Here is a 12,500-nt window from a genome sequence, read left to right on the forward strand (position 1 = left end):
ATCAGCCATCCTACTGCACAAATATTTATTTAATACCGCAACCAATAGGTTAAGTGCGCATCTACCAGTCACCACTTCATCCCCTCTTATCCAACTCCATACAATGTTAATGAATGATAAGCAAACATTTTCATTTTTTTTTAAACATTGCCAACTATATTTACAAGGCAATATACAGTATCTTAGATTTTAGATACAGTGAAAATATGCCCTTTTGTCAGTGTTGCCTGGTTGCGTCAACTCAGCGAGGGGTTAAGAAACCAGTACAATACACAGTGGGTTTTCCATTTCTTTGTCACCATGGAATTACATTTTTTAACATTTATATTTAAAGATATTGCTGAGATTGGGCTATCATTAAATATGACTGAATTTTGTCTAATAAACTTTGAAAACATTGATAAAAGTATTAGAGTTAAGGCTTACTATTTTTTTCTTAAATAGATATAAGGTATGAAGTTACTGGCATGATGTCCTTTTTTCATTGCCTTTTGAAAATATTGAGGGCAACTTAGCATTTTACAATAGTGATAGTGGATAGAATGTTTCTTCTGAATGTATTAAGGAGAGAGGAAATTCCGGGAAAGAATGTCGGGGAAAAAAGGATAAAAGAAAAGATTAATTATGAAATAAGGGTTGGAATAACAAGTTTATATTTTGTCAGATTCAGATTATTGAATTTCCAAACTTCACCCTTCTATTTCCTGACAACAAACCCACCATAAAAAGGGCAATCGGAGAATTACTGAAAAATGGTGACTTCCTATAATGTTATTAATAAAGAAATAATAATGGGGAGATGCATTTGCTGAAACAGTTATAGGAAGACAAGACTTGAAATTGTGGATGTGTTAGTCATGCAACTAAAAAAAGTTATTTGTGAAAACTATAAGAAAGCAAGTGAATGAAAGGATTAGATTCAAAGTGAAAGAATTGTGAAAATGCATAATGGTATTGCTATTCTTTACCAAATACTAGATATGTATAAGTGTATATGATAACTGAAAATGTTCATTTGAAAACAGGAGTTTTCATATGCAGTTATTCCATTTCTTTTATTGTATGAAATAATAATTTTCTCAAACATCATGTAAAGAGGCACCCCATGAACAAAACTAACCAGGCTTACCTAAAGTATTAGCTACTGTAAAGAGACCTTAATTATACATACATTTATGTATATTTTACAAGGAATAAGGCCAGCTAGAAATTTCAACATATTTGAATACATTTTCTGAAATGTGCACATGATTATTTTTTATTTATGTGCATTTAAAGACTTACTTATGAAAATTAAGGATAATACTATGTTTGAGGTATTTTGATGAATTGCCATTCACATTCTAACTAATTTTCTTACATACTCATTATCTTTCATTAACTTGTTGATTTATTCATGGGGTGATAGATATCATGTTTAAATGCTCATGTTGCTCTCACTGTAGCTGGAACCTCTGTAGGTAGGAGGTGAACAATCTCAAGGCAGCAAAAGGATGGGTTTGAAAATAGTGAGAGTTGGTGAGTTAGAGCAGGGGAAAGGGATAACTATTGTTTAGGTTGTTTCACAGAACGTCTTTTAAAAGGCACAAAGAAATTGGAATTAGTGTTTGGTTTTCTTTCATGTGTTTATTTCCACTGTGTAAATTAAATGGGGTGTCAGAAGTTGCATTTACCTCTATGATTTTGAGCATGGCAGTGTCTTACTGTGCATGACCACTGTTATATCATTGGGCTTTAATCTATTGATGATGGGGACCTGTGATATTTATTGTGGTTCCACTAGTACTGCCTAGTCACCAAGAAAGCAATTAGTGGTCCTACCAGACCTCACATGTTCACCTCATTCCTTGAATTTTCTGAAGAAGTTTTTATTGTTATTATTATTATCATTATTATAATTTGAGTAACAATAATGATGGTAATAGAAATATGATCTTTTTATTGAAAGTTCAAGACACGGGAGTAAACATTTGAGGTCAAGTAGGCCTACTAAGTGTTCCTTGGTGACTCTTCACTTGAGTAAAAAACCTGTGATTAAAAAAGAAAAAAGAAAAAGAAAAAGTTAAAAACAAAAGCCATAGTGGACAGTGATGTATGCATGCACACCAAGCATCAAAAGGATAGAGATGCTTGTCACATTCAAACTGTTCCAAGACTTGAGAAAAACAAGATGATATTTGCTTCTGAAATATGTATTTAGTATGCAAACTTACTTATAAATTTACTTATAGGTATGGATAATGAACTAGAGTAAAGCCAGGTGTAATGACGTGCCACCAGTAATGTGGAGTAGTAAACTTGCAGTACCAATAGGTGTAGCAAGAATTCATTTCTCAGGAAGTTTATGCAGGATTTTCACTTGGAGGGATAATATACAGACCGTTGCACACTGTCGCAAAGGTAAGCCGAATTAGATTAACGCTTGGTAACTGTACAGAAATATTTTTTAGTGCTTCTGACATGCAATGGTAATTTTGAGATGCATTGTAGTATCATATAGACAATACATTTGCCCTTTTCTTTGCAACTTGATTTTAGCCTATTTAAGAGTTGATCTGAAAAAAAGTATAGTAAATTGAGGATTTCAGATGAAGATGATTGAGAAATACATGTGTTCAGTTAAGGAATGGTTATAGTTCTTCCCTTGGGAGATATGAGTTTCACATGTGCATGCTTGACCATCCTGTAAGAGTTGATTGGTCATGTTTAAACAAGCACTGACAGGACAATGTGATTTTAATGTTGAATTGCAATTGCTTCTATGATTATTTGATGAATAGTTTTCCTAAGGTTGATCATCTTTAGTACGATCAAGGGAAAGAAGACTTATCTGTTTGTGAAGGGATTGTGGCTTTTAAATTGAATGTAATAATCTTGATTTGTATGTGATATTTAATCTTTGAAATTTTCAATCGCAGAAACGATTTGTTAACTTGTATTGAAAATTTTAGATTTCATTGATAATTTTATTTATCATTCAATATTTTTATTATTGATCAAATAAGACTGCAGGTTAAATGATCTTTAAAACAAAGCCATTTATCTCATCCTTTTTTTCTTTTCTTTTTTAATGGACTAATTCAAGAAGAACGACAATGTTTTTTTTTTTTCATTTTCATTTTCTTTCTAACCTATTTAATGTTTCGTAAAGAATTATGACTATGTTAACAGGTGTTAAAAAAAGATGAAAAAAAGAGGGAAAATAAAATTAGTTATTTGATAATAATGACCAAGTTAGCAGGTGTAGGTTAGCAGGTGTAGCTGTAGTGTCATTTAAAAAAATCATATGTGTAATTCTTAATTAGTTATGAGAGTTAATATAGAAAAAAGATATATACATTTCTATTTGTTAATACATAGTAGATTACATCACTTTAGTAAATTGCTGTTGGTAAATTGGACACATTTTGATTAAATATGATGCTTTATCTGAAGGCAGATAGGGAAGGTGATTATGTAGTGTAAGATTGAAAACAGGGGAATTAGGAAATTTGCTTTGATTTGCATTTTTCTCTAGATTGCAACTATGTTTCTATTCCATTTTTCATGCTATTCCTTCTCCCCTGCATGATCAACTGCAGACGAAGACAAAAATTTCATTAGCTATTGAAAACGAGACAACAGACTGATTTATAGCATGATTTTCCTTGTATATTTACTTTATGGTTATGTAGGCTTAAACCTGGAACTGTAGTTAAGTTATTTTGGAAGTAGCAAAAAAAATGAGGAGTTGAATTCCGCTAATAGAAATAGAAAAATCATATGCAAAAGAAATTTTTGGTAGATCAATGAACTGGTAATTATCTGAATAGACTTGTAAGCATGAGATCCAAAGAGACAAAATTGATCTTTGTTCGAGAATTGAATTTTTTGATGCCTCGAGAAATATCATTTCTATTTATTTAGTGCATTACTCATATGGGTTATGTTATTCCTTTGGGAGTTTGCTTTTGTATGTGCATTTAGCAGACCTGTTACAGTGTGTATTCTTAGAACCCAGGGAGCAGACTATGTAGATTGCAGATAAACTGTATATGGATACTTCACAAAGTTATGTGATAGGCTTTTTATTATAGGAATGATAAAGCATGGACTATAAATTACAAATTATGAGTATGAAACAGACATACACAGAGGTTATGATGATGTGATGTAGATTTCTAGTGAAAGATGGCTAATGATGTATATGGATATAGCTTATATGCAATGTTAGATTAAATTTTGAAGAGAAATACATGAAATTGCTGATTAGCATCACCTGAACGCCATTATATTATGAATAGTTATTTTTTTCTGTGCAAAGACACGAAAGCTTGTATAAGAAGCCTTTATAAAGTTTCAAGCAGCAGAAAACTTTTTAAAATGGGGCAAAATATCTTCAGCAGATTACATGTTCAGTGAAAATTGTACTTCAATATATTTTTTCAATCATCCCTAGGATCTGAAGACCTGTGTTAGACAGCTAAGAGCACTTAATATTATTTGTCTGCTGACTCATGTATTCAACACACAGACCAAAATCTGGATATGTTAGTGGTAAAGTAGCAAAGTGTATTTTATAAGTACATACCAAGTTGCAGGACTAAAACCAGTTAATCCTGGATCACTACCCATTGGAGGCTTCATGTAGTTCCTTAGGATGTCTGGGCTACTACCTCCTCAAGCTAGATGCATGATGGGTCGACTCTGAAGAATCTGAGATGCACTTTTCTTGATTTGTTTTCATATACATATCTATAATAAGTAATTAAAGATGAAGATGTAAATGATATAGTAACATAAGTGTATCGACTAAGAGAAAAAGGACAGTCTCAATAGTTGGAAATTATATATTTAATTTATTGATTTTATTCATAATAGTATCTCCGTGTTGACAGATATTACGGCTTGTGCACATATATGTGTATCAGTCATTGTTCGTGATTCAAGAATAATAAAACGCTCTGTATGAAAAGTGAACAGATTGCGCAAAAGGTAGTTAAAGACCACTTGTGTGATAATTAACAGGAAAGACATGAATGAGAAAAGTTAATTCTAGAGTATACACAATCAATATTTTAAGATAAGGTCTTTATTAGAAATATAGAATTGTAATTGGTTTTGCTGTATTACATCTTCATCAAAAGGACATAATTCTTTTGAAATTGTGGCATATTGATTGTCATTCATACCTTTTCCACACTTGTGTATAACATTTTTTTGAAGGTACAGAGTTCAGAATTTCTGTCCTTTAAATAATGTATCATTTTAAGATTCTTGGGCCTCTTAAAATGCAAGAGTTACAAATTCTTCCTTAACTTTTTATCTATGCTTTTCTGTCTTAAATAATTTAATGGTCTCAGTTGCTATTGATCCTTTAAATACTTTAATATACTTTGATATTCTGATATGGAAACATGGCTTATCCTCTGTTTTTTAATTAAAAACATATTGACTAATACCTGCATGGGATCCTCTATACTCATTTTACACTATCTGAATGGTGACTGATTGTGATACCTTTTTTTGTGATATACAGCCCATGAATGTACTTTACTGTACTTTTCAGTACTTTTTCTCCTACATAATAGTTACTCTTTTCCATGTTTTTTTTTTCATTACAATGTTTGTTTGTCATCATTGTCTCTGTGAATGTTATGTAGATTGTGATAGTTATACAGGATTTTTTTGTGAGATATCGTATGTAAATATTTCATTGTAAATTTTGAATCATATTTATATTTTGTTTTTTTTGTGTGAAATTATTAAAAAATACATTTGTGCATCCACAGCTATGAGGAATTGGATAAGAGTGGCTGTTTTAACAGCAGTCATAGTTGCTGTTATAATCCTCTTTGACAGAGGACAGGTCATAAAGATAACTACTATAAACCAGGCCAAGAAATCATCCACTCTCAACAAATACGATGTGTGGCCCCCATTCTCTGTCAAGCAGAAACATACAAGGGTATGGTATTACATTTACTTGTAACTCATTGTACAGAAGGATTCTTTTTCCAAGATAGCTTTATAACTAAGAAAGCATCACTAGAAATTTCTTATATTCATCAAGCTCTTATCTCATGCCTTATCAAAGAAAGATGAATGCAAAAAGATATTGACAAAGAATTAACTACAAAATTGACTTTAGAATTATCTGATGTGTAAAGTGTTTATTGCTTTAAAACAGGAATGGTTTGTTGTGGAATGCTTCAGTGGAACGCACTCAGAAGACGTGGAAAATGTATTTGGACACATCCTATCCTTGTGGTCGGAGTCGGAGAACCCCGAGTGCATTGAAGTGTACCAAAAGTTCACCGATCTTTACGAAGTGCATGACCGCTATTCCAAGAAGTTGGACATACCTGGACCATTTGCCAAACAAGTGAATTCCTGGTTTCAGGGCAATAAGGCACTGATGGAGGATATTCATCATCAGGTAGGTTTCTGAGTGCGGTGTATTTGTTATTCAAAATTACTTTATAATCCAAACAGTGAAATGTGCTGTTGTTTTTGTCTTGTTAACCTGTTAACGAGGGCTATGAGTAATGAGTGAGTGACGATGACAATTACTGTTATGATTATTATAGTTGCCATAATATTAACCCATTGCGGATGGGGGATAGATTCGCATGCCCAGTCTCCAGGATGGGTTTTATTTCAGAGTAAAGCAGCTTGAAGCATCATAATTTGAATCTTCCCACTCTCTTTCAGTTACTCATTATAAAACTAGAGACCCCCTCCCTTTTTTTTGTGTGTGTTTAGAGACATAAATGCCATATGACAGGCTCTATCAAGGCTACAGTTAATTAAAATTGTAGTTTATGATCCATATCAGTTCATAATTTTCTTTATACTAAGTATGATAGAAGTATTGCTGTCTTATGGGAGGGCAAAAAGCAACTTTATTTTTTCGTATTTTTGTGCTGTCATGAACGAATATGTAACATAACCACCTACAATGAAGATAACATGAAGAGGTAGGGAAGAGGAAGGAAACCTGTGCTTATGACTGTTAGTGCCACAGTAAAAGGCATCCATATTGGCACAGGAGCACATTTTAGACACTGGGTATGGTTTGAGTTAACTTCCTTGTTTCATTCTGCCTGCATATCCTTCATCTGCGGTAATTTAGAGCAAGAGGTCAACTTGCTGTGTGCCATCACTCTCTAAAGATAGTGCTTGCTAGAGACCATAGATAGGTGCCATTCAAGGCTCTCTCTCTTACTTGCGCTAGAGGAAAGTGGTGGCATCTAGATTTTTGGAAGTTAGGTTTGCTCAATATTACGTTAATTATAGTAATTATGACTGCAATTGCCATTATCACTCACTCCTTAGTCATAGCACAATAAAATAGCTCAATGATCCAAAATCCCCAAACGTCATGTACGTCATGACACCCGTCGTCAGGCCAAAGCTCCTGTGTCATGTATGTCATGACACCCATCCACAATGGGTTAAGCAAAATAGGTTTCACCTAACATCCAAAACCTAGATGGCACCACTTTCTTCTAGCACCAGCAGGAAAAAGAGCCTTGAATGGCACCCATTATGGTCTCTAGTAAGCACTATCTCTATAGAGTGATGGCACATAGCAAGTTTCTGACCTCTTGCTATAAAGTACAGCAGATGAATGATGTGCTGGCAGAATGAGAGGAGGTAGGTGACTCAAATCATGCCCAGTGTTTACTATGTGCCCCTGTGCCAGAAGAGAAACCTTTTACTATGGCACTCACAGTCATAAGCACAAGTTTCCTTCCTCTTCCCTACCTCTTCATGTTATCTTCATTGTAGATGGTTATATGTTTTGTATTAGTTCATGACAACACAAATACAAAAAAAAATTAGTTGTTTTTTGGCCTCCCCTAAGACAGTAAAACTTCTATCACACTGAGTATAAAAAAAGAGCTGATATAGCCCCTGAACAACAATTTTAGTCAACTGCAGAATTGATAGAGCCTGTGATATGACAGATATAAGTCTCAAAATACAGGAAAACACACAAAAAACAAATCACAAAAATGGCTTTAGCTCTACAGTGAGTGACTAAAAGGGAGTAGGAAAGTCAAGGTATTTTGTGTGAAGGTGCCTCACTCTGAAATAAAATGCATCCTGGAACCAGGGTAAGCAATCTATCCCCTTGGCAATGGGTCAACTGTTTGATAATATGTGATAAAAATTTGTCTCTTAGAGTAGTCAATAAAGGTATCTTAAGGCTCTAGTTTAAGAAACATGCTTATAGAATATTTTTGATAGAGAGAAAGTTTCATTTGAAAGATATAATGAGTAATGATTAAGTATACCTCTCTCTGTTTTGGGAAGTATTTATGAGTAGCATTACTTGCATCACCAAAGCTTTCTGTACTGAGGATATAAAAATGAAATACCAAGATGAAAGTACTTAATCTATTCAACATTTCAGCACCTGATCCACGTGTTCCACCCACTAACATCAGAACACACTGTATACAACCCTGTCCGAGCAAAGCGGCCAATGCCAGTCCAGCAGATGAATCTCTATGAATGGGTAGAAAAGCTCTCAGAAGAAACTAGTAAAAACTGCGACTTCTGCAAATACACTGAGATGACAGCTGTTGATGAATTTGGAAGGTTGGTGGGATTAAATGTTCTTTGTGGATATTTCAGAGTTTGCAGCCTATATTGTATTCATTTTTTGTTATTTCAAGTGGATTGATATTTGTGTCTTTGTTGAGGTAAAGTAATAGTAGAGATAAAGATGAGAGTAGGATGTAGGATGTGTTACAGGATTCATCAGGTAGACTATGATTAAGGTGTTTTTTTGTAGTGCCTGTTCATAGTAGTTAGGAATCCAATTCATCAGTTTTGAAAATGAAAATTGTAATTCTAATGTAAAGTTTAATTTGGAAAATAAACAGTATCATGAAACTCTCTATTTTTCGGATTTTTGCCATTCTGTCTCCATTATAGTCTTGACAGTCTTTAAATATCATGTCTTTCTTTTTTTTTCATTTATTCTCCAGTTTCTGTCTCTCTCTATATATGTTTATCTTCATCTTCTTCCTTGTTTTCTTTTTGAAGACACCATTCAACTCCATAAAATAGTTGTCATTTTAATCATCATCATTGTCCTTTTCTTCTTTCTTTATACCGGCCAACCCCATAATACAGTCAATATCCTTCATATCTAATACTGTAAATGAGAAAATTCTTCAGGGATTCTCCACACTCTCCCCCAGAGATGATAAGAGCGACACGGCACGAGTGACAAACACTTTCAAAGTGGAAGCGTGGCACAGCATGGTGGTGACCAAGCACCTCCATCATCCACTCAACTTCACCAGGGAGCTCATGAACCACTTCTTCAAGGCTGCCATGAACTGGATTTACGATGTGAGCCGCAAGGACCCAGCCTACATGTAAGCTTTGATTTGCTTGAGCTCTTGGTTTTTACTGTAGATTGACCACTTTCATTGAAATTATCCTTATTTTAAATTTGGTTGTGGTCCTTACAGACTTATATTTTCTGTAGGACATAGAAGAGTTTGTTGATTATGTCTGCCAATGACTTTTATGAGAAATATAAAGCTTATATGATCCAGTTTGTTGCTAGCCGACAATGTTTTTATTGTTGTTATAAATTAGATAAGGGCATTGAATTTAAACTCATAGGAGTCACTGAAGTTTTTAGATTGGTTGAAATAGTTTCCCCATCTATTGTAAGGATAATATTGTTGGTTTACTACAGGAGTAATAGTTAGTGTGAGCATGTCATCTTTATTATACCCTACAGTATTTATTGACAGATAGAATTTAGCCATTTGATATTGTAGACACATGTATGTACGTATGGAGAATGGCCCAAATAAATGCCTCGATCTTTGGTTTGATCCTTCCCAGTTACCCCAACATAGCCTGGGACACCTTATATCATGCAGGAGCTTCACAGATCCACCCACACATTCACATGATGATGGCTCCCGACCACTACTACGGGTACTTTGAACTCATGCGCTCGGCTGCACAGAGGTATTACCAGGAGAAGGGCGAGAACTACTTCAATGCCGTGCTAGAGGTCCATGCTGCTCTAGGGCTAGTGGTGGAGTATGGAGATGCGGTGGCTATACCTACCATGGTTAGTTCCGCTCTGTGTATGCATTGGTATTTGTGTTTGTGACTGTGTACAGGTTATTCTTTGAGTTTGGGTGTGTGTATTTGAGTCTGTGTGTATGTTAGTTTTGATATCCATGATTATGTGCATGTAGGTGTTTGTGTTTAAGTGTATGTGTTCTTGTCTGTGTGTTAGTTTTTGAGTGGAATGATGATGTTTTGTGGTTTTATGCTCTTAATAGATTCTGTTTTATTAGTTAGATGGGATGAATGTAATCTTTGGGTTACTTTGTGGCAATTATTTGATCTTTTATTAGTGATACAGAAGCTTGGTAATTCTAGTTTTTAATTTTTCATTAGGATTTGAAGGGCAGTGTAAACTTCCCTATGAGGACTTTGTTGATAATTTCTGAATTAAGATTTGGGCAAAGTACTTTGTAAAAGGTTACTGAGAAGGCCAGAGAAATTATATATTTTATTTGGAAATACAGGATGTTGGATACAATGCAGGAGCAGCCTTTCCATTGATCTCAGATCTCATAGCATCTCACTATATTTTGATTGAAAAAAAAATATATATTTTATGAATTTTTTGCATAATATTTTCACAAATTTTGGAAATGCATTATTTTCATGAATATATTTCTAACAGTGAATGCACTATATTCATATAAATCATACATGTAAAATGTCCATGTCCATGCACAATAAGCTTTTCATGCAAAATACCCACGATTATGAATTTCTTCCATTCAGACAGGCAAAGCTGACTTGGAGGTGATGTTCCTGAGCGACTACCCTGGTGATGACTTCTACAATCTTATTTACTACACGTTTAATGCATACCATGATACATTCACACAGTTTTGTAAAAGGTGAGCATCTCTCTCTAAGATGTATGTATTTATATATTTATCTATTTACTTTATTTTCTTCAAAATAAGCAAGGTATGTGATATAGTGCAAAAGGATGTCATTACAGGAAAATGTTTGTCAGTTTAGGCATGTTGGACCATATAAACTAAAACCTTAGCCTTTTGGAAATTGGAGCGTTGTTTTATTCTCTTTCCGTTAATTTCATATCATTTTTGCCATCATTGTCTTCCCTTATCTATTGCCTTTTGTGATCTTTGTAATATTGATAATTTGTTTTCATCTCCTAATTATTGTTTTACTTGCTCATTTTACTGTCTTTGTTTTTTCTCCACCTCTTTTTATTTATTTTTCTTCTTTTTCTTCTTTTTCTTCTACTTTAACTACTACCATCCCCCCCTTCCCATCCCTCCTACTCCCCCTTCTTCTCTTACTACTACTACTTCTTTTCCTCCTCCTCCTCCTCCTCTATTAATGTCATGCTGTACCCACCAGCTTTGTGGGTGCCTGGCCGGCCCTAGGCACCACAGAGGCAGCATCGCGGGGCAGAATGCCCACCGTGGCAAGGCTCATTTCCAGAGGTGACTGCACATCCCTCAGAACAGATTACAGCTCTTATGAGATATTCCAGGTGAGATACACAGGGTGTTGGTTTTTGTTTTGTCAATTGTCAGGTCATATTGATGTCTTGATTATTCATGTATTGGGTCTGTGTAGTTGTTGTTCATCGATGGGGTCTTTTTCTCTGTTTTCCATTGAATAGGTCTTTGTCCATGTCTTTATCCTTATTAGTTTATTGGCTCTTTATCTTTATTATTAATTTTCTGAAGTCTTTTTGTTTGGTATTTGTTTATTAGGTCTTTACCATTGATCTGCCATTTTGAAACTGGCTTGTAATATACTTGGAGAAGTTGTATATGTTACATGTTAATTTAGATCCAGATTATGCTGTTGTTTTTTTATTATTAACTCCTTAATGATGGAGGACATGATATTACGTCATAGCTTGGCAGGTGATTGGGTGTGTAGTGGCTAGCTGCCGTCTCAGTAGCTGAATAGCCATCGGTGATAGGCCTGAGCATTTCAAAATACCCCACTGTAATGTCTAGGCAGAGCCAAAACTTCCCCTTCATTAATGGGTTAATCCTTTTGGAATAGGCATGTTTCATATGATGGGATCACTCTCCTACTGTATTTTTTATTTTATTGAAATTACAATTATTCCTTGATTTGTGTAACTAGCACATCATACGAAATGCTAATCACAGTGCTATTAATACCATATATAGATTCATATCATACAATAAGTCTAAAAAATTATGGAAAATACACAAAGATGGCCACCCCAGGCTGCAGATCTTAAGATCCATTTGAGAAGTGTAAAAGGATTATTTTTATTAGCCCATTCACGCTGGATGACGTGCTGACACGTTTCGTGGTTTTTGCGTCAGACGCCAGCGACGAGATATTTGGTCAGGGCTGGCGCTCGGGGTGAGCGAGCAGACACCCAAGGCTTGCGGCTAGTGCACTTGAGAATCCCAAGGCGTTAGGCCTATGCG

The 12,500-nt window shown here is 34.6% G+C and overlaps 1 protein-coding gene across 9 annotated transcripts in view; it reads left to right on the forward strand.

The window, feature by feature from the left end:
- The window catches only part of LOC122267947 (uncharacterized), a 19,502-nt gene that overhangs the window by 5,797 nt on the left and 1,205 nt on the right, over positions 1-12,500 (forward strand). For 6 of the 9 annotated variants that reach the window (XM_043038163.2, XM_043038167.2, XM_043038164.2 and 3 more), the window contains 7 exons: positions 5,772-5,947; positions 6,170-6,418; positions 8,402-8,589; positions 9,198-9,377; positions 9,859-10,093; positions 10,825-10,943; positions 11,437-11,572. In XM_043038163.2, the coding sequence (XP_042894097.1) occupies positions 5,772-5,947; positions 6,170-6,418; positions 8,402-8,589; positions 9,198-9,377; positions 9,859-10,093; positions 10,825-10,943; positions 11,437-11,572 (1,283 nt within the window). Of the gene's footprint in view, positions 1-2,231; positions 2,401-5,771; positions 5,948-6,169; positions 6,419-8,401; positions 8,590-9,197; positions 9,378-9,858; positions 10,094-10,824; positions 10,944-11,436; positions 11,573-12,500 lie in introns of all 9 variants that reach the window. The other 3 variants (XM_043038161.2, XM_043038162.2, XM_043038160.2) reach the window with 1 other exon arrangement.

The sequence above is a fragment of the Penaeus japonicus genome, unplaced genomic scaffold (genome assembly GCF_977035675.1).
Source record: "Penaeus japonicus unplaced genomic scaffold, GWHDUDI00000001_assembly GWHDUDI00000028, whole genome shotgun sequence".
NCBI classification, from domain to species: Eukaryota; Metazoa; Arthropoda; class Malacostraca; order Decapoda; family Penaeidae; genus Penaeus; species Penaeus japonicus.